This window comes from Equus caballus, chromosome 24, assembly GCF_041296265.1.
Source record: "Equus caballus isolate H_3958 breed thoroughbred chromosome 24, TB-T2T, whole genome shotgun sequence".
Lineage (NCBI taxonomy): Eukaryota > Metazoa > Chordata > Mammalia > Perissodactyla > Equidae > Equus > Equus caballus.
In genome coordinates, this window is record NC_091707.1 from 35859882 (window position 1) to 35882129 (window position 22248).

Sequence of the window (22248 nt, forward strand, 5' to 3'; positions counted from 1 at the left end):
TGACACTTTCAGTAACTCTCTATCCCTTCCTCTTTATTTTATTCCTCCTACTCACCACCTAAAATTGCATTACTGATTTGTTCATTCATATACAGTCTGTCTCTCCTAGAACATAAGCTCTGTGAGGATAAGGAGTTTGCTTGACTGATTCAATACTGTAAAACCATCACTAGAATAGTGCCAGGCACACGGCAGACCTCCAACCAATATTTTCTAATGGAATGAATGAATGGATGGATGAATGGAGTCAAAAGTTTTGGGCTTCTACCACAGTTGTTTTCAGTAAACCATACATACCCAATACAAAGAAGCGACACAAAGTCAGTTACAAAGAAGCTAAAATATTTACTTATATTTCATTTCTCTTTTCTTTCCTTTACCTTCTGTTGGAAGAACCAGTCACTAAAATGATCAAAAGGCAGGCAGCCTGCCAAAGCAAAGAGTTTGGACAATCCAGTAAATAGGTAACCTGGCCTGGATTAAGGTCAGAACATACTTCAGACTTCCAGAGGGGCATAACTTTGTTGTTGCCTGTAAAGGATGACATTCCCACAAAGAGGCACACTCCTGGGGGTAGGGGGTACGTAAGAGGCAAACGCAAGGGTAAAGTCGACCTCAGAGGTTCTCAACTGGGGGCAAAATATCTACAATGCAGCTATTTGACAAGGTCTGGAGACATTTTGTCAGGACTTGGAGGAAGGGAGGAGAAGGGGAGGTGGTGCCACTGGTATTTAGTGGGAAGAGACCACAGATGCTGCCAACCATCTTACTGTGCACAAGACAGCTCCACACAATGAATTATCCAGTCCAAAATGTTAATAGTGACACGAGGACATCTTAGTCTACCCATTCCCCTTTACTAAAGTAAACATATTAAACGCAAGTGATATTATTAGATACATAACCTTAAAAATACTTGAATTTAGAAAATTAAATCCGTATGACTTTAAATCTTTAACAAGAATCACTGGTGACACCAAGACTGTAACACATCAATATGTCAAGTCCCTGCTGTTCAGAATCCCTGATAGATCTTGGAGATAATAATGCTTCACCTGGAAACTTGAGATCAAGTCTAAAAATCAAACTGGCTAGAACTCACGCAACAAAATCAGAAAGCTAGGATGTCACGAAGACTAGCCATTTAAAGATTGCACTCTGCCACAGCAATTTTAAGCACACAGTAACCGCAACATCTCTGGTATCTCTCCTGTGTGTCCTTTTCGAATTCTACCTTTTCCACAAAACCTTTCCTCCTAACTCTACTCATCTTTGTCACTGTGCCTCCCACCTGGAGGGCACTCAAATGTCTGCTGCCTGTAACATTTACTAAAGGAAACTCTCCAGTTCATTCAGCTCACTTCATCTATTTCTTTTTGCACTTAAGTTAGCACTACACAAATAAATGCAAATAAGCACTTTGTACTGTTCTTTGTTCCATATCTGTATGCCTCGTACCACATCTTCCCTGCAGCCAAGGACCGTCAGATTTTCTTTTGTATACACACAACCCGTGGGATAAAGCCAGGCACTCAAAAGTAATTCCCAAAAGAAATGTCTCATTAAAACATTTTTAGGATTCCTAACTATCGTCAACCAGGAAAAGTACACGAGAGGAGAATGAAATGTGTTTAGGGAGCTCAAGCGGATGTCCTAAAATGATCACTTTCTTTACAACCCGCTTCGACGCTCAACTTTTCCTGCCGCGTTCGCGTGGAAAGTTTTTCCACTTAGAGCAGCCGGGTCGCGGACTAGTAGGAGTTACGTAACTCCTTGGAATCTCCCACTTAAGCATCTTTTTCTCAAAGGCGGGGACCACTTTACGTGCAGTTACCAAGGCAACCGCGAACAGCAAAAAACTGACGTGGTTTCATCTACGGAAGAAATTCGAAGGTCCAAAGTTAAAGTGCGGAGCGGCGGCGCGAATTAGTAGACAGCGGCCACTACTGTGGCTACTTTGAAATCTCTGTTCCGCGCCGGGCCCCTTTTTCTCAGGAATCCTTATTTCGGGACAGAGACAGAAGACTTCGGCAGACAAACGGCCGTAAGCCCGCTTTCACTCCGGCCAAATAAGCCACTGCTCTCCCTGCCCCATCGCGCCCACCCGAGCCGCGGACCCGAGAGAGCGCTCTCCACACCCCCAAGATGCTTAAGCCCAAAACACGTGCGACTCCTCGGCATGTGAGGCCAGAGAACTCTTCCGCCACGCCTCTGCTTTCGGCCCCACCGAGGAGCGAACTCAACCCGGGAAGCCGCTCAGGAAAGACCCCAGCTTGGGCGAGGCCTAGTCGCCCCGGCGGCCGGCGGGAGGGCCTAGCCGTGATCTCGGCCCACGCTGCTCTGCGCCCCGGGCCGGGTCACTGCGCGGAGAGTGTGGGCAGAGAAAAGAAAAGGTGGGTACTCCTAGACCCTTCCGTATCGAGGACCCGAATCAACAACCCACCTGGTGAGCGCCATCTTCTTCCGCTTCTTCCAGCGCGAGCGACAGCGCCGCGGGGCGGGTCTTTCCCCGCGACAAGGAGGGGAAAGGAAGGAGCACGCAACGCGCAGGCGCCTGGCCGAAGGGCCTTCTGGGATTTGTAGTTCCTTGAACAGGCGTACAATCCGGTTCTGTTCTAACCGGACGGAACGGTTACAACGGGGTCAGCGCTTCAGTTAAGAAAAGCGAAGGCGTCGCTTGTACCCTATGACATGATGGGGCATTCTCTGGGCAAAATAAAGAAGTTGAGATGCCTTTTAAGCCGCTTTATTTTATTCCCCACTCAGTTTCATTCTCCTTGTAGGAGTCCCAAACACGAGAGCTTTCCGGGGACGGCAACGTTGTGTGAAAGGGTGATAGGGTTTTAAAACAATAGGAAATCGTGAGACTGGCGAATGGAGAGTTCTTGGACGCTCTGAAAACATTCTCACTCAAAACTTTTCTTTAAGCGCTGTCCCCTACCCTCCTACCCCACTCCCAAAACACTCTCCTGGGGAGGTATTGTGTGATCCTTAGCAAGTAACCTTTAGAACGCTCCTTATGTGTATTATGTATGTGCGTTTTTATGTATGTATGTGTTTTAGATAGATTATGCGTTTTACATAGATTATGTATTAAACATAATCTTTGATGAAGTGATAGGATAAGTTAAATCTGGTTCAAAACATTGGAGAGAAGTGGGTGGAGTATAGGTGAAAGGAGAGTAGCCATCAGTTTTGATCTTTGTTGAAGCTGGATAATGGAAAAATGGATGTTCATTATACTGTTCTCTCTACTTTTGTATGGGTTTGAAATTTTCCGTGATAAAGAGTAGAAACACACTTTTAATTGCAATATAGCACACGTGCAGAAAGGTGCATACACTCTAAGTGTAAAGCTCTTTGAATTTTCCCAAACCAAACACACTAGGTTGAGCAGCAGAAGCACCTCCAACACAGGATAACTCAGTTTCTGGTGTGACAAGATGTTCTAGGTTCATCTAGTACTTTCTCCGCCCCAGACCTGGAATCAGTCATTTCTCCAAGCAGCCCTCCTTTAAGTGGGAAAGTGATATTTTGAGAAAACAATCTGGATGCTGCAAATGTTCACTGTTACTGGGTTGATTATTGTTTGCCTTTTTGGTGGATAGAGCTAAAAAATTCACATACACATATTTTTTGAGAAAATGCATCATGCATTCATACTAATATTTTCAATGCAAATTTAGGATTACACAGTTTTTCTTAACTTTGATTTAAATGCATATCTCTTCTGAGACTCTTGGTCTAATGGCATTAACATAATTACACGTTTGCTTTATCCTATTATGTATAAACTAGTTTCAGAACAACATTACTCGTATGATTACTAAACATATGCTTAATTTTAATAGTTTCTGATTTTTTCAATTCTTTTTGTCCTTGAGTATATCTCTCTAGGCATGTATAGTCAAATTACATTGCTTTAAAGTGACTTAGAATAAGTCCTCTGTGTGATTATGGGGCTAACTTGATACCCTATTAGGCTTACTTATGTCACTCTGTTTTGGATTTTTAGTAGCTGCTTTTTTTAAAAAAATAGTTTTGTGAAACAGTTACATGGTTTCCAAGACAAAATTTACCAAACAGGTAGTACATTTAGAGAAGTCTAGATTCTTTCCCTGTCCCTTCCATCCTTTTCTCTTCCTCTCCCTATAGATAAACTTTAAAAGGTATTTTTTATGGTTTATCCTTCCATTTAAAAATATAAACAAATACATATATATATATATATCTATATATATTTGTATACTTCTCTTTCTTAGACTGGTGGTGGATACCACACACACTTTTCTACACCTTGCTTTTTTCTGTTTATAAATATATCTTGGAGATCACTCTTTTGCAGTATACAGAGATTACATTGGAGATTTTGAACAGAGAAGACACATGATCTGACTTATGTTTTAAAGAGATCATTATGAGTGCTGTGTTGAAAATGGACTCCAATAAGGAAGGAAGGCAACAGGGAGACCCTTGCGTGGCTTTTAGGGGAGAGATGCCGATGGCTTAGGCAGGGAGTTAGTGCTAGAGATGGTAAGAAGAGGTTGGAATCTGGATCTATTTTGAAGGTATAACCAACCGATTTTGATGATGGAATTGATGTGAGGTATAAAGGCGAGTAATCAAGGATGACTCCATGCGTTTTTGCCCGAGCAATTAGAAGGATAGAGTTGCCATTTACTGAGATGAGAAAATTGCAAGAAGGTCATTTTTTTTTTTAAAGATTTTATTTTTTTCCTTTTTCTCCCCAAAGCCCCCCAGTACATAGTTGTATATTCTTCATTGTGGGTCCTTCTAGTTGTGGCATGTGGGATGCTGCCTCAGCGTGGTTTGATGAGCAGTGCCATGTCCGCCCCCAGGATTTGAACCGACGAAACACTGGGCCTCCTGCAGTGGAGCTCGCGAACTTTAACCACTCGGCCACGAGGCCAGCCCCAAGAAGGTCATTTTTGTGAGGAAAGATCAGCAATTTGGTTTTGAACACATTACATTTGAAATACCTGTTACGTGGGGGCTGGCCCCGTGGCCGAGTGGTTAAGTTCGCGCGCTCTGCTGCAGGCGGCCCAGTGTTTCGTTAGTTCGAATCCTGGGCGCGGACATGGCACTGCTCATCAGACCACGCTGAGGCAGCTCCCACATGCCACAACTAGAAGAACCCACAACGAAGAATACACAACTATGTACCGGGGGGCTTTGGGGAGAAAAAGGAAAAAATAAAATCTTTAAAAAAAAAAAAAAAAAAAAAAAGAAATACCTGTTACGTGGCCAAGTAAAAATGCCAAGTAGGCAGTTTATATGCAAATTTGAAGTGTGGGGGAAAGGCTTGGGCTGGAGACCTTTGGTGGCAGATGGTGTGTAAATTCATGATACCAGGTGAGATTACCTAGAGAGTGAGTGTAGGTACACAAGAGAAGTGGTCCAAGGACAGACTTCTGGAGTGAAATCCAGTGTTTGAGGTTGGGAAGATGAGGAGGAACCAGCAAAGGAGACTGAAAGGAATTCCTGGAGGTTTGATCAATAGAACTAGGAGAGAAAGCATTAGTCTTTCTTTTGGATCAGAAGCTGTAAGTTTGTAGGCTTGAGTTACCAGTATCTCTCTTTCCTGGCATTATAGCAGGAACCTATAACAGGGAAGAATGAAGCCACTATGCAAAAAGGAGAGACCAGAAAGGTAAATAGAAGGAGAGTAAGAGATTGATAGATGTTGAGACCTCTGACAACATCATGCAAGTTCCTGGATCCAGCAGTGCCTGAAGACCACACCATCTGAATATTTTTTAATTAATTGAGCCAGTAAATGATTTTGGTGGGTTAAGCTGGTTTGAGTTGATTCTTTATGATTTGCAATGAAAAGGAATGTATACAATGTTTGTTTTCTGTGCTTCCATGAGATTTGTTCTTCCCCAAGTCTTAATATTTATCACACTTTATAGGTTTTGATGGTTTACATGACTGCAAGGAATACTGACTCTCTCTCATCCTTGTATCCATATCATCTGTGCCTGCACAGTTTTGGGCAAGTCCTCAACCCTCACTGGATTTCAGATTCCTCATGTGTAAAAGGACAGAGTGGGCCCAGATAATATCAAACATCCCTTCTAGGATCAACATCCTTTGATTCTCGGTACTTTCTTCTATTTTTAAACTTCTAAAATTAACTTAATAAACTTAAAAATTTGCTTTTGCACACACTAGTGATACACACAACAACTTAGATGAATCTCAAGGGCATCATGCTGAGTGAAAGAAGCCAGGCTCAAAGGATTACATGTGCTTTCATTTATGACATTCTTTTTTTTTTTTTTGAGGAAGGTTAGCCGTGAGATAAATGCTGCCAATCCTCCTCTTTTTGCTGAGGAAGCCTGGCCCTGAGCTAACATCCATGCCCATCTTCCTCTACTTTATACGTGGGACACCTGCCACAGCATGGCTTGACAAGCGGTGCCATGTTCACAGCTGGGATCCGAACTGGCGAACCTCAGGCCACCAAAGCGGAACGTGCAAACTCAACCGCTGCGCCACTGGGCCGGGCCTATGACGTTCTTGAAAAGATAAAACTAAAGTGACAGAGAACAGATCAGGGGTTGCCAGGGATTGGGATGGGGGAAAGATATGACTGCCACAAAGAAGTTTTTTGGGGTGATGGAATTGGTCTGTATCCTGATTGTGATGCTGGTTACGTGCAGCTATACATGTGTTAAAATGCATAGAGCTGTACACCAAAAAAGTCACTTTTACTGTATGGCAATTAAAAAAACAAAATTTAGGGGCCAGCCTGGTCGCACAGCAGTTAAGTTCGCACGTTCTGCTTCTGCGGCTCAGGGTTCGCTGGTTTGGATGCCGAACATGGACCTACACACCGCTTGTCAAGCCATGCTGTGGCAGGCGTCCCACATATAAAGTAGAGGAAGATGGACATGGATGTTCGCTCAGGGCCGCTCTTCCTCAGCAAAAAGAGGAGGATTGATAGCAGATGTTAGCTCAGGGCTAATCTTCCTCAAAATAAATAAATAAATAAGTAAAATTTACGAAATGCCTGGTCTAGCTCTTATTACACTGCTGTTGTTAGAGAGGTCTCCTTAGCCTCATTCAGCATCAGCAACGTTTACTCTACACTTGCTGTGATTCAGAGCACTCCTTGGGTTCCTAGAGCCAGAGAAGTGTTTCATAAAATGTGTATTTTTAAGAAGAGTAAGGGAATAGGAGATGTATTCATTTCTATTGCTGTGTAACAAATTATCACAAACTTAGTGACTTAAAACAACACCCATTTATTAGCTCACATTTTTGTAGGTTGGAAGGCTGGCACAGCGTGACTGGGTTCTCTGCTTAGGGTATCAGAAGGCTGAAATTACAGTGTTGGCCAGACTGAATTCTCTTCAGGCTGACAGTCTGAGAAAAATCCATCTCCAAGCTCATTCTTTTTTATTTATTTATTTTTGCTGAGGAAGATTGGCCCTGAGCTAACATCTGTTGGCAGTCTTCCTCTATTTTCTGTATGTGAGCTGCTGTCACAGCATGGCCACTAATAGACAAATGGTGTAGGACCCCACCTGGGAACTGAACCCTGGCCGCTGAAGTGGAGCTTGCCGAACTTAACCACTAGGTCACTGGGGCTGGCCCGTCCAAGCTCATTCTTGTTGTCAGAATTTAGTTCCTTGCAGTAGTAGGATTGAGGTTCCTGTTTTGTTGGATGCTGTCAGTGGGGCCACCCTCACCTCCTAAAGGCCATTCTCAGGTCCTTCCCACATGACTCCTGTAGGTATTTCACACCATGGATGTTTGCATTCTCCCAGGCCAGCAGAAGCACTTCTCTCTGACTTTCTCTTCTGCCACCAGCCAAAAGAACTCTCTGCTTTTAAAGGGCTTGTTGATTAGGTCAGGCCCACCCAGAGAATCTCCTTATCATCAACTCAGCCGTGCCATATAACATAACACAATCAGGGGACTGATATCTCAGCACGTTCACAGTCCCACAGATTATGCAGGGCAGGTACCCGGAGTTGGGGAGAGGGGAGGAGGAAATCTTGAGGGAGATCTTAGAATCCTGCCTGCCACAGGATGTAAGCCAAAGGAAAAAAAGCTATTTTGGTAAATGCAGGATTATTGATGACATTGTGTAGTGTAACAAGCACGGTCTGGGAGTGTAAAGATATAAATTTGAGCTGGGCTTCCCAACAAGCTATGTTATCATAGTAAGGCACTTAACTTCTTTGGGCCCCAATTTTATTAATTTTAGAATGCTGATCATGTTACTTGCTTTATGTGTATGTATCTTAGAGTGATTGTGAGACTTAATTGAGGTAATGCAGGTGAATATATTTTATTCAACTCTAAGGTACTGTGTAAATATATTGGTTATTAGAGTTAACATTTTGGTTGACAGTGATCTGCTTTCACCTCTGCTTCAGGAAAGTATTATTTCTAAAAAGGGAATAAAAGAGGAGCAAATTAGAGAAGGTCCCAGAAGCCAAGATCAAGGAGCTTAGATTTAATTCAGCAGGTGAATGGGAACTGAAGGAGGATTTAAATAGGGGGTCTGGGTCAAAAACTGGCAAGAAAGATGATTCTTAAGGCAGAATGGGTTTCTATGGTGATGAGAGAGAAAGGAGGCCGCTGAGGGCAAGGTTAAAATAATTAACATGGGAAATCAGTAAGATATAGACCAAGACCTGGGGTGAAAGAAGGGGATGGAGAAGAGTCTTTACAATCCTCTCATTTTTCAGAGAGGCATATGCGTGTGAAGCATTTCTACCAGTCATGGTCCCTTGCTGTCCTTGGGGTGTATAGAGAATAGCAACTGACTTTAATAGCAGTCTTAGCAAAACTTAATTAAGAAGGCAAATCTACTGCAAAAGTAATACGCTATTATACCCCAAGGCCAAGTACTTTATTCAGTTTCGTGGGGGAGGGGGTTTGTGTTCAGCTGTGCTGGATCTTCCTTGCAGCATCTATCCCTCATTATCACAGGCAATTAGCAGCTGCCTGCTCATAGCAGAGAGCCCAGTGCGGGCCAGAAGTGATGCTGCTACAGGTTGCAAGGAACAATGGACTCACTCCGCTGGTGCTATTCCAGATGGAGGGTGGGATTCATCCTCAGAGACCTAGGGCCTAACGTGATTCCTAACCAGCGGTGGCTCCAGAGCCACAAGTGACATAACTTGTGAGGTGGTGGGGTGGAGCTGTTGAACACACGTTCTGGAGTCAGCTTTCCTGGGTTCCCATGCCAAGCTCCTTTATTTACTAGCTGTGCATCCTGGGCAAGTCACTTACCTTCTCTGTCTCCGTTTTCTTACTGGCCAAAAAAATGAGGAAAGTAAATATAACCTATTTTCATAAAGTTTTCGGGATGAGTAAATGAGTTAACCATGTAAAGAGCTTAGAACTCTGTCCAGCATAGAGTGAGCACTCAAAAAATAGTATTTTTTCTGGCCTTAATAACATTTATTAAGCTTGAACTTCAGATTTTGCATCTGTAAAGTGAGGCAATTGAACTCAATTTTATTTCTAGGGTAGCTTCCAATTAATATTCTATTCTTCTATATGATGAATGTTTTTATTTACTGCAATGCCAGTATTTTATGCTCTGATGCCATTATACTTTAGTTATCGCTGCTTTATTTATATTCATTCTCTGGTGAAAAGTAGCATTACCTCACCTCACTTTCATATGCCTTCCCAATCTTTAAAATTTTTTTTTCTTAAAGATTGGCCCTGAGCTAACAGCTGTTGTCAATGTTCCTCTTTTCTTCTTCTTCTTCTTCTCCCCAACCTGCCCCCCAAGTAAATAGTTGTATATTCTAGTTACAGGTCCTTCTGGTTCTGCTATGTGGGATGCCACCACAGCATGGCTTGATGAGCGGTGCTAGGTCTGCACCCAGGATCCGAACTGGCAAAACCCTGGGCCCCAGAAGTGGAGTGCACGAACTTAACCACTCAGCCACAGGGCTGGCCCCTAAAAATTGTTTTAAATCAAAGCATTAGTTTGTATTATAGTTAAAAAGGCGAGACTTATGCGTTATTTAGTACCTGGAAAAGAAAAAGTGTACCTTTATAATGGCGAGATCTGGCCATCATAACTTTAGCATCACTAACAGATGGACAGTCTGACATTAGGTGCTTCCCCAATTGACTGATCAAGTCAGACCTAACTTCCATTTCATAAAAAATTCAGGAGATAGAGGAACAAGTTAAACAGCATGAGGAAACGACCAGAAAAGCCCAGAATGTGAGACATTCTACAGGACAACTGGCCTAGACGCCTCAAAATGTCAATGTTATAAAGAAAAAAAGTTATAGAATAGATGAAAAGAGACTAAAGAGACTTACCAAATGCAATGAGTAAAAGCCTCATTGGATTCTGGTTCAGTTGGGGAAAACTATAAAAGATATTCTTGGGACATTTGGACAAATTTGAATACAGACTCATAGTAGACTACATGATGGAATTTTTGCTAATTTTCTTCGCAGTATTAATGATATTGTGGTTAAGTAGGAGAATCTCCTTATTCTTAGGAGATGCATGCCAAAGGGTTTGGGGATGAAATGTGTGCAACTTGCTTTCAAACAATTCAACTCAACAACAGCAAAAAGTGTGTGTGTGTGTGCGCGTATGTGTTTACAGTGAAGGAGGGAGAGAGGGAAAGGGAGGGAGAGAGAGAAAAGCAAATATAACAAGATGTTAACAATTGGTGTCTAGTGAACCTAGATGGAGGGCTGTATAGGTGTTTATTGAACTATTATTTCAGCTTTTCTATACATGTATCAAAATTTATGTAATAAAAATTACGTAAGAAGAGCAAAGTTAGAAGACTAACATTTCCCAACTTCAAAACTTACTACAAAGCTATGGTAATCTGGAAGTGTAGTACTGGCATAGGGATAGACATGTAGATCAATGGAATAAAATGGAGAGTCCAGAAATAAACCTACATGTCTGTGGTCGACTGATTTTGGACAAAGGCGCTGCTATGGTATGAATGTGTCTCCCCCAAATTCATATGTTGAAACCTGACCCCCAGTGTGATGGTATTAGGAGAGGGGGACCTTTGGGAGGTGATTAGGTCATGAGGAAGAAGCCCTAATAAATGGGATTAGTGCCCTTATAAAAGGGACTCTAGAGAGCTCTCTTGTCCCTTCCACCATGTGAGGACACAGCAAGAAGGCACCATCTATGAGCCAAAGGTGGACCCTCACTGGACACCAAATCTGCAGGTGCCTTGATCTTGGACTTCTTGGCCTCCAAAGCTGTGAGAAATAAATTTCTGTTGTTTATAAACTACCTAGTTTATGCTATTTTGTTGTAGCACCCTGAATGGACTAAGACAGGTGCCAAGACCACTCAATGGGGAAAGAATAATCCTTTCAAGAAGTGGTGCTGGGAAACAATATCCACTTGCAAAAGAATGAAGTTAGATCCTTACTCTACACCATATATAAAATTAACTAAAAATAGATTAAAGACTAAAATATAAGAGCTAAAACTATAAAACTCTTAGAAGAAAATATAGGGGTAAATCTTCATGATCTTGGATTTGGCAAGGGATTCTTAGATATGACACCAAAAGCATGATCCGTTAACCAAAGAAAAAATAGATAAATTGGACTTCACAAAAATTAAAAACTTTTATGCTTCAAAGGACAGTATCAAGAAAATGAAAAGACAATCCACAGAATGGGAGACAATATTTGCAAATCACATATCTTATAAGAAACTTGTAACCAGAATATATAAAGAACTCTTACAAATCAACAACAAAAGGTAAATAATCCATTAAAAGAATGGGCAAAGGATTTGACTAGATGTTTCTTCAAAGAAGATATATGAATGGCCAATAATCACACATGAAAAGTTGCTTAACATCATTAGCAATTCAGGAAATGCAAATCAAAATTGTGATGTGATACCAATTCATATTTACTAGGGTGACTAAAATAAAAGTTAAGATGACAATAACAAGTATTGATAAGGATGTGGAGAAATTGGAACCCTCATGTATTGCTGGTGGGATTGTAAAATGGTGTAGCCACTTTGGAAAACAGTTTGGCAGCTCCTCAAAAATTAAACATGGCATTACTATATGAGCCAGCAATTCCACACCTAGGTATAAACCTAAGAGAATTGAAAACATATTCCACATAAAAACTTGTACACAAATGTTCAGAGCAGCCTTATTCATAATAACCCAAAAGTAGAAACAACCCAGATGTCCATCACTTGATCAATAGATGAACAAAAATGTGATATATGCATATAAGGGAATATTATTTGGCAATAAAAAGGAGTGTAGTACTTTTATATGCTAAAATATGAATGACCCTTGTATGAGTTTGGGCAACTTTTAAAGTTGGAGGGAGCAGTCCACAAGAGATTATTTTCACTTCTAACACCAATTGCAAGTTTGGGAGTTCCTAAAGCTACTCTTAGGTTTGATAATTCATTAGAAGGACACACAGAACTCCTGAAAGGTATTATACTCGTGATTTACTACAGGAAAAGGATATAGATTAAAATCAGCCAAAGGAAGAAGTGCACAGGGCAGAGTCCAGGAGGATTACAAACGTAGAGCATCCGGTTGTCCTCTCTCTGTGTAGCCAGGACAGCATCACTCTCCCAGCATTGATGTGTGACAATTCGCAAGGAGTACCGCCAGCCATGGAAATTCACCTGAGCCTCAGTGTCCAGGGTTTTCACTGGGCCTCCACCACGTGGGCATGACTGATTGCCCATGTGGCTGACCTCAGTCTCCAGCCCCTGCAGACATCCGCTAACTGCGTGACGTGAAGCCCCCACACTAAATCTCATTGCTGGCCTTTCTGGCCAGCCCCTACCCTGAAGCATATTTTCAACCATCTGGTGACCCAAGTCTCCGAGGCAGACAGACACTCCTATTAGACATGACATTTCAAGAGCTTAGAGATTACCTCCCAGAAGCTGAGGCCAAAGGCCAGATCTCTGTTTGGGCAAGGTTAAATTCTTTGCTACAGAAACCTTGAAAACATTATGCTAAGTGAAAGAAGCTAGTCACAAAAGGCCAGATGTCTTATAATTCCGTTTATATAAAATTTCCAGAATAGAAAAATACACAGAGACAAAAAGTAGATTAATAGGTACCTGGGGCTGGGTTGGGTGGGGATGGGGGATGGGAAAGATGAGTGTCTGCTAATGGGTACTGGATTTCTTTTTGGACTGTTGAAAAATTATATAGTGCTGATGGTGGCACAACTCTGTGAATATACTAAAAAGCACTGATCTGTACACTTCAAAAAGGTGAATTTTATGGAATGTGAAATATATCTCAATAACGCAGTGAAAGCAAATTCAAGTAAAGTGCAAAATTAATAAAATGAATAAATAAGTGAATAAAAAGTATGGTGTAATATCCCTTCATTTACTTGTTTTCCAAATGAAATTTAGAATTATTTTGTTGAATTCTTTTAAAGAAGCCTGTAAGGAATATCGATTGCCACTGAGTTGGCCATAAATTAACTTAGAGAGAACTCATATCTTTCCAATTTAATGTCTCAGGAATACTGTATAGGTTTTGCCTTATTAAAATCTTCTTTTATATCTTCTAATAACATTTTGAAGTTTTCTTTACATAGATTGCACACATCTCTCAGGATATTGATTCTTAGGTATTTCCTTTCTTTGTTATCATAAATACAATCTTTGTTTTTATATGATTACTGAATATACAGTAGTCCCCCCATATCCGCGGTTCCGCTTTCCATGGTTTCAGTTACCTGTGGTCAACCTAGGTCCAGAAGCTGATGATCCTTCTCCTGACATGTTGGAAGGTCGATAGTAGCCTAATGCTATGTCAGTCATAATGCCTACGTCATGCATCTCACTTCATCTCATCACGTGGGCATTGTGTCATCTCACATCATCACAAGAAGAAGGATGAATACAGTACAACAAGACATTTTGAGAGAGATCACATTCAAATAACTTTAATTACAGTATATTGTTATAATTGTTCTATTTTATTATTAGTTGTTATTAATGTCTTACTGTGCCTAATTTATAAATTAAACTTTATCATAGATATGTATGTGTACAGGAAAAAACATACTATATATAAAGTTCGGTGCTATCCGCGGTTCCAGGCATCCACTGGGAATCTTGGAACGAATCTCCTGCAGATAAAGGAGGACTATTATAACAGTAATTTTTATTAAATGAGCCAAAAATGTTCTGAAATGTGTCGCTTTATGAGTAGAATCAATATTTTGACTGTAGATGTCTTGAATTTAGGGTCAGCTTGTTTTTGGGGAGAGGTGCGCCTGTGTCTTCTTCCCGGGCCTGCGCAGCTCTTCGGATTGACGCCTGGGAAAGCCGCTTTGCTGTCAGCTTCTTCCCTCCTCGAGTCCTGAGACTTCCTGTTTAAAAGCACTGCGAGACCTGCTGACCCCAATTCTTTCCAGATTTAATTATTCTTTTTGAAAGTTGGCTCTAACCTTAAGGGGATTTGAAACATGAGGCTGCAGTGGGGACGAAGCTGTAGACCCAAGATAACTATTCCTTTTTCTATCGAACAGTCTGGGAAGGGAACAGTTTGCCCCTTGCCCTGAGCACTGTCATTTGTTTTGATCATTTTCATTCCTATCAAGCGTGCTGCCGCCTCAGAAGGCAGCCATCTGATATTTGAAGTGACTCCTTACCTTATTTCCTCATCATTTGTCTAGTAACAAGATAATCCACCAGAAGATGCCTGTTTGTGCATTGAGGAGTTGCAGCGGTGTGTGGCTGCTCTAAGGGGAAAATACTGGGACAATAAGAATAGTTATTGTTTGTTGATGAGCTCCTCTGTGCCAATCTATCTCATTTAACCCTTACAACAGCCTATGAGTAATTAACTCTTATTATCCCCATTTTACAGATTGGAAAATGGAGGCTTAGAGATGTTTTGTGAATTGCCCAAGACTACAAATGGAAAGTGACTAATCTGGACAGTGACTTAAACCTAAAGAATATCGTCTCACCCACTATTCTGTACTGGCTCCCAAGTGGAAGATTCTCTCTCTCTAAGAAATTTGGAGTCAGACCTAACTTTGAGTCCTGCCTTCCTTGCTTCCTGGCTCTGTGACCTTCAGCAAGTTTCCCTACCTCATAAGGCTGTGAGGATGACGTGAGATAATGAATGCAAAGAGCTTAAGTGCTTGGCTCACAGTATTAAATGAATATCAGGTGGTTTTCTTCAGAAATGTATCAAAAATGTATCAAGTGCTCTGTCCATACCAGACCCTCGCTAATTCTGGGGACTCAGAGGTAAATACTGCACAACCCACGTCCTGAAGACCAGGAGGCTGGTAGATCTGGGGCTTGTGGGCTGAAACTGGCCTTCAGAAGTGTTCTGTTTGTCCACACATGCTTTAAAACTTGTGAGTTAGTTGCAGACATTTAAAAATTGGGAGATTTTAATAAAAATCTGGATTTCCAGCTTCTTTTGAAAACCAGGAGAGCTGGCAATATTGGGCCTACGTTCTCACACGACAGCAAGCATCTAGACTGCAGTTTGCCAATGTGGGAATCTGGGCTATGGTCCCCACCACTCCCTGTTGCATCTGAGGGGGTCAGTGGCCATTCATCGTTGCTGTTGCACTGTTTTCCTTATGATAGAGAGAAGTGAAATGGTTCATATATGTATGGTGCTCTCGGAAGAAAAGAAAAGATAGATCAAGGGAACTGAGTGATTGAAGAAGAATGAACAAAGTGTTTGTTTTTGTTTAAAAGCCAGGATTATTATCTGAGAACTTTTTCTTTCAATTGAGGGTTTCCATCCAGGAAGGGAACTAACAGGCCTAGCTGCGACTGATGGAAAGGCCAACTGAAAGTGAAGGACTTGAGCCTATCCTCATTCACAGGTGGGAGCCTATTTCTACCAGGGGTCTGAGAGACCTGGCAGAGGCTGGGTGAAAGATGACGATGGAACAGACTTCCCTTGTGGAGTTCAAGGTCAAGTTCAACCTCCAGTCAAGAACTCTGCTCTAAACCATATTAAGATGCCACTCCATACCACTAAGATGGCTGTAATAAAAAAGACAATAACAAATACTGGTGAAGATGTAGAAAAATTGGAACACTCAAACATTGTCAGTGGAAATGTAAAATGGTGCAGTCACTTTGGAAAATAGTTTGGCAGTTCCTCTAAATATTAAACATAGAGTTTCCATATGACCCAGAAATTCCACTCCTAGGTATATACCCAAGAGAAATGAAAACATACGTTCACACAGAAGCTTGTATACAATGTTCATAGCAGCATCATTCATAGTAGGCAAAATGTAGAAGCAACCCAAATGTCCATCAAGTGATAAATAGATAAACAAAATGTGGTACATCCATACAGTAGAATATTATTTGGCAGTAAGAAGAAATGAAGCACCAATATATGTATCAAGATGTATGAACCTTGAAATATGCTAAGTGAAAGAAGCCAGTCACAAAAGACCAGATATTATATGATTCCATTTATGTGAAGTGTCCAGAATAGGCATATCTATACAGAATGTAGATTAGTGGTTGCCTGGGGCTAGGGCTAGGATGAGAGGAGAGAAAGGGGGACTGGGAAAGCGAGGCAACTGCTAATTGGTATGGATTTCTTTCTGGAGTGTTGAAAAAGTTCTAAAATTAGTTGGTGGTGATGGTTGTACAACTCTGTGAATGTAATCAAAGCCACCGAGTTGTACACTTTGAAAGGGTGAATTTTATGGTATGTGAATTATATCTCAATAAAGCTGTTATTAAAAAAAAAATCTCTGCTCCACGTTTCCTCTGACTCCGAGATAACTGGAAGCCACAATGGACTTTTGCCTGTCGCCCTCCCCAGCCCCACTTAAAAAAATATTCCTGAGCCTCCCTTTACTTCTGAACTCCTTATCTGATGGTTTTTCTTAAGGTTCATCCTTAGACCCTTTTCTAGTGGTCGTGCTCCATGAAGGCAGAATCCCAGCTTTCCCACTAACTAGTGTGATCTTGAGCAGGTTAGTTAACTGTTTGACCTCACTTTTCTCATTTGAAAAATGGGGATAATAATTGTACTTTCTTCACAGGTTAAGGGTGAAGATAAAATGACTACATATGAAGCCTGTTTAGAACAGTACCTGGTGCATGGCAGATTCTGATTAGTATTTGTAATGATTATTTATATATTAAAACCCTAAAACAGTATTTAGCACATGGTAAGTGCCCTAAAAGTATTAGCCATTATTATTATTATTAACTTAGTTTTATTAGAGAGAGTAATGGCGAACTTTCTAAGACTTTATCTGTTCTGCCGTTGATGACCATTTGATCTGTTTCCAATTTGGGGTTATTAATGAATAATGCAGCTGTGAATAATTGAGCATCAGTTTCTCTGGGGTATGCACTCAGGGATGGATTGCTGAGTTGTAGGCTATGTGGATCTTCCTATCTCCAGATAGGGCCAAACTGTTTCCGAAGTGGTTGATTTAGTTTATATTCCTATCTCCAACACTTCATATGCTCTTCCTGTAAAATTTTACATCTGGGATGTAAGAATGGCATTAATTTTAATTTGCATTTCCCTGACGACTAATAATGTCTTTGATTTTGTCTTTGTGAAGTTCCTGTTCAAGTCTCTCGTCCATTTCTTACTGGGTCATATGTCTTTTTCTTGTCAATTTGTGAGAATTCTTCCTATGGTTTGGAAACTAGTCCTTTGTCTATTGCAAGTACCTTCTACTGCTCTGCTTCTCTTTTTGATCCAACAATGCTATCTTTTGATGAACAGAAAATTTTAATTCTTAGGTAAGGCAATTTATGAATCTTTTCTATTATGGTGAGTGCTCTTTGGGCCTTGTTTAAGAATTCTCCCCTGTCCCAAGGTCTTGAACATGCTTTCCTGTATTATCTTTTAAAATTTTATAGTTTTTCCTTTTACACATAGGTCAATTCCACCTGGAATCGACTACTGTGTATGACGTGGGATAGGAGTGCGATTTCAATTGTTTCCACATGGATACTCGATTTTATCAGGAGGATTTATTAAAGTCTGTTCTTTCCTCACCGATCTGCAGGCCACATCCGTCATGTGGTAAGTGTCCACATGCATAGATCTGTTTGGGGCTTTTTATTCTGTTCCTCTTACAGCAAGTTCTCTCACCTTGTTCTCCTTAGTCAACAGTGTGTTTCATCTTGGCTGGTTACCTTGAGAATCGGCTTATTAAGTTCCACCAAAAAAGACAAAAAATGAAAAAAAATTAAATAGTTTTCCAAATCAGTATACATTGAATGGTCCACTTGGAGGGTAGAACGCAGGGACTCTTTCTTTTTCCACCTGGAAGTGAACAAATAAGCATGTTGCTTTAGTTGCATCTCTTTTAATTAACTGCCTTATTCTGGGGACATCAGTATGGGGTTGAAAACAATAGTCAGAGAAGGGCAGAGCCAAGGGAATTGCTAAGGAGACAGTCAGACCATGTCTTCTGAAGAGGTGCTGCAGCCTTATCCATCTGACTTGGGGTTTCTTTAGGATGCAACCAAAACCACCCTACCCTCTCCATTTGTTGTTTGTGCCATCCAGTTGATTCTGACTTCTGTTGGCCCCGAGTACAGCACAGCAGAACCCTGCCCCGTCTTTTTGCTCCATCCTCTCACCTTCTGGCACTCTATCAGACAATGCTTCTCTGCTATTCATCGGGTTTTCATGGCCAATTTTTTCAGAAGTGGGTGGCCAGGTCCTTCTTCCTAGTCTGTCTGAAGCTCCACTGAAACCTGTCCACCATGAGGGACCCTGCTGGTATTTGAAATAGTGGTGGCATAGCTTTCAGCGTCACAGCAACATGCAGCCGCCACAGTATGACAACCAACAGACAGGTGGTGTGGTTCCCAGATGGGGAAAGAAGCCCAGACCGTGGCAGTGAGAATGCCAAATCTTAACCACTAGACCATCAAACTTATCCATAAACTCTCTTAAATACAAACTTGAATGCAGAAGCAAGTAAAAAGGCCTCTTCATGAAAAAGAAAACAGCTGTCACAAAAACTATGAATTTTATTCTATAGGAAGGCAATGTGTAATAATAATAATGATAATGATGATAGTTACAGCTAACAGTTACCAAGGCAGGCACCGTGCTAAGAAATGTACAGATAATACATTATGTCATTAGGTTTATGATTTTATTTAATGGCCATGACCCGCCAGTGTTATTCTTTTCCCACATCCAGACATGTTGAGTAACTCTCACAAGGTCACAGAGCTAATAGGATTCAAAGATAGACCCGTCTGGCTCCCACACTTATCAACTCTTCTTTTGACCTGGAATTCTTTATTAAATAGGGAAAATTAAAAGCTTCCGGAAGAATAACGTTTTCGAAAAAGGGGAATTCTCCTTCCTACTGGCAGGAACACAAATGGATATAACCTTTCTAGGGAGCAGTTTAACAGTATGTATTAAATATCTAAAAATGTTTATATTCTTTCAACTACGAATTCTACTTTTTAAAAATGAGTAGTGCCCCCAAATAAAGATTTTCAAGGATATTCATTGCAGCAAATTTTTTGTTTTTGAGGAAGATTAGCCCTGAGCTAACTACTGCCAATCCTCCTCTTTTGTTTTGCTGAGGAAGACAGGCCCTGAGCTAACATCCATGCCCATCTCCCTCTACTTTATATGTGGGACGCCTACCACAGCATGGCTTTTGCCAAACGGTGCCGTGTCTGCCCCGGGGATCTGAACCAGCGAACCCCCGGCCGCTGAGTAGCGGAACATGCGAACTTAACTGCTGTGCCACCTGACTGGCCCCTGCAGCAAAATTTTTAGTAGCAAAAATAGAGTTTTGATTAAATAAATGTTAGGAACTAAAATACTACTGCAACAATTAAGAACAATGTTTTAGAATTTTTAATGACAAGGAAAATATACTATCTTAAGTGAAAGAAGCAGATTACAAAACAATATTCACAGCAGGATTTCTATTATATATTATTTAAAAGGCTAGAAGGATGTACTGTAAAGTGACAGTAATGATTATCTCTGTAGGGTGGGATTATGGATAACTTAAACTTTCTTCTTTTACTTTTCTGAAATTTTCAAGTTTCAACCGTGAACCTACAGAACATTTTATTTATGAAAATTTCAAACATTTTCAAAAGTAGAGAAAATAGAAAAATGAACCTGATGAATGCACCACTGGCTTTAACAATTTTCAACACAGGGCCAATCTTGTCCATCATAACCTTTCCCACTCCCTCCCCTGGATTATTGTGAAGCAAATCTCAAACATCCTATCTCATTTGTGAAAACTTCAGCATGTTCCTCTAAAAATAGGACTCCTTTTTAAAAACCACAACCACAGTACTGTTATCATACTTAAGTTTAAAAAAATAATTCTTTAATATCATCAAATATGCTGTCAGAGTTGGCATTTCCCTGATTGTCTTAAAATTTTTTGTGTTTTATATGTTTTTAATGTGTTCTTAGTTTTGCTTTTTGAATATATATATACAATAGAGAGAGAGAGAGAGTTTGCTCATTTGAATCAAGATCCAAATAAGGTTGATCCATTGTGATTGGTTGATATATCTCGTATCTCTTTTACTTAGAGGTTCCCTTTCCATCTCTTTGCTTTTTTAAATGCAATGTTTTGTTGAAGAAACCAGGTCATTTGCCTGGTAGAGTTTCCTACCGCCTCAACTTTGTGTCTTTGTAAGCTTGTTCCTCCTGTTTCCTAGGAATTCTTCATTAGCTCTAGAGGCTTGATCAGATGCAAGGTTTTGTTTTGCTTGGTTTTTGCAGTGGGGTGGGGGAGGGGCAAAGTAACTTCGCAGGTGGTGGTGTTTACTTCCGTCAGGAAGATCCAAGTTCTTGTGGTCTTTCTTGTGATGCTAGGAGCCATTTATGATCATTGCTACACCCATAAATCATTAGGAATTGCAAATTGGTGATGTTCTAATTCCATCATTCCTTTTCCATTTCTCAGCTGCAATAATTCCATAAAAGAGGATTGTCCCTTCATCAGCTATTTGCTTACTCTTTGGAACAGATCACAAAGGAAAGAGGGAATGACTGCCCGAGTCTTTCTCTTCAGAGACCAGTTTTAAAAATAACTAGTTTCCTAGCATTCTTCAGAGGTGACAATTTTTTTTTTTTGATTATCATTATAAACTCTTAGAGGTAAAGATACTTGATGTGCTTCAATCCATTGATGTTTTCAGCTGATTGATGGTCAAATTGTCCCACCTTTAGCAAGTGGGAGAGTCTTCATATAGACTTCTGAGCCCTTTTGACCCAACCGCAGTAGTCTTTGATAACGTCCATGCTTTCTGGTATGATAAGATGTTCCAGGATCATCTTATACATTTCCATCTCCAGATCTGGAATGAGTCATTTCTCTAAGGAGCCCTGGTTTCTTTAAGTGGCACAATCTGTGTACTAGGAGGTGGTAAATAAATGATTTTTTTATAACTCTCTTCAGCAAACTTATTTTGTAAGAATGTGTAAAACTTTTTAAAAAGTTATATATGTGGATGAGCCTTAGTTATCTGGAAAATTAGTGCAAATAGAATGCTTCATTTACCTTAATAGTAGTTCTCATGCTTATGGTGCAAAAAGGAATCATCTAGGGAGCTTGTCAAAATACAAATTTCTAGGCCCCCTCCGAACTGTGTGAATCCAGGGAGTAGGGCTTGGAACGTGTATTTTATTTGTTTAAAAGATTGGCACCTGAGCTGACAACTGTTGCCAATCTTTTTTTTTTTTTCCCTGCTTTTTCTCCCCAAATCCCCCCAGTACATAGTTGCATATTTCAGTTGTGGGTCCTTCTAGTTGTGGCATGTGGGATGCCGCCTCAGCATGGCCTGATGAGTGGTGCCATGTCTGCGCCCAGGATCCAAACTGGTGAAACCCTGGGCCGCCAAAGCAGAGGGCGCAAACTTAACCACTTGGCCACGGGGCCGGCCTCCGGAATGTGCATTTTAATAAAACTTCCAAATGATTTTGAAGCAGGTAGTCCTAAAAACTACCCTTTGACATAGATACATAGACTGCCAGATAGATACATAGACAGACAGATAAATAGGTAGATAAAGTGCGGAGGTGGGGGGAGGAGATATGCCTTAAAAGAGAGCACCTTGGAGCATGCTTCTGAGAATTAAACCACATTAAAAAAATTTACTTATTCTCTTTTTCTGATTTCAAAAGGATCTCATTCTCTGTGGAAAATTTTAAAAATAGAAAAGCAAACAGAAGAAAATAAAAACTACCTGCAATCCTATTA

At 40.7% G+C, this 22248-nt stretch overlaps 1 protein-coding gene and 1 long non-coding RNA gene across 2 annotated transcripts in view; one reads left to right on the top strand and one right to left on the bottom strand.

The window, feature by feature from the left end:
- Positions 1-2971, bottom strand: part of SNW1 (SNW domain containing 1) — a 30098-nt gene extending 27127 nt beyond the window's left edge. Inside the window, exon 1 of the mRNA XM_001492123.6 lies at positions 2444-2971. Within this exon, the coding sequence (XP_001492173.2) occupies positions 2444-2457 (14 nt within the window). The 5' untranslated portion in view covers positions 2458-2971. The remainder of the gene's footprint in view (positions 1-2443) is intronic.
- On the top strand, positions 1776-16761 carry LOC138920676 (uncharacterized). Its single transcript, XR_011432266.1, has 2 exons — positions 1776-2393; positions 14886-16761. It is a non-coding gene; the product is annotated as an uncharacterized lncRNA (long non-coding RNA).
- Positions 16762-22248: the final 5487 nt, after the last annotated feature.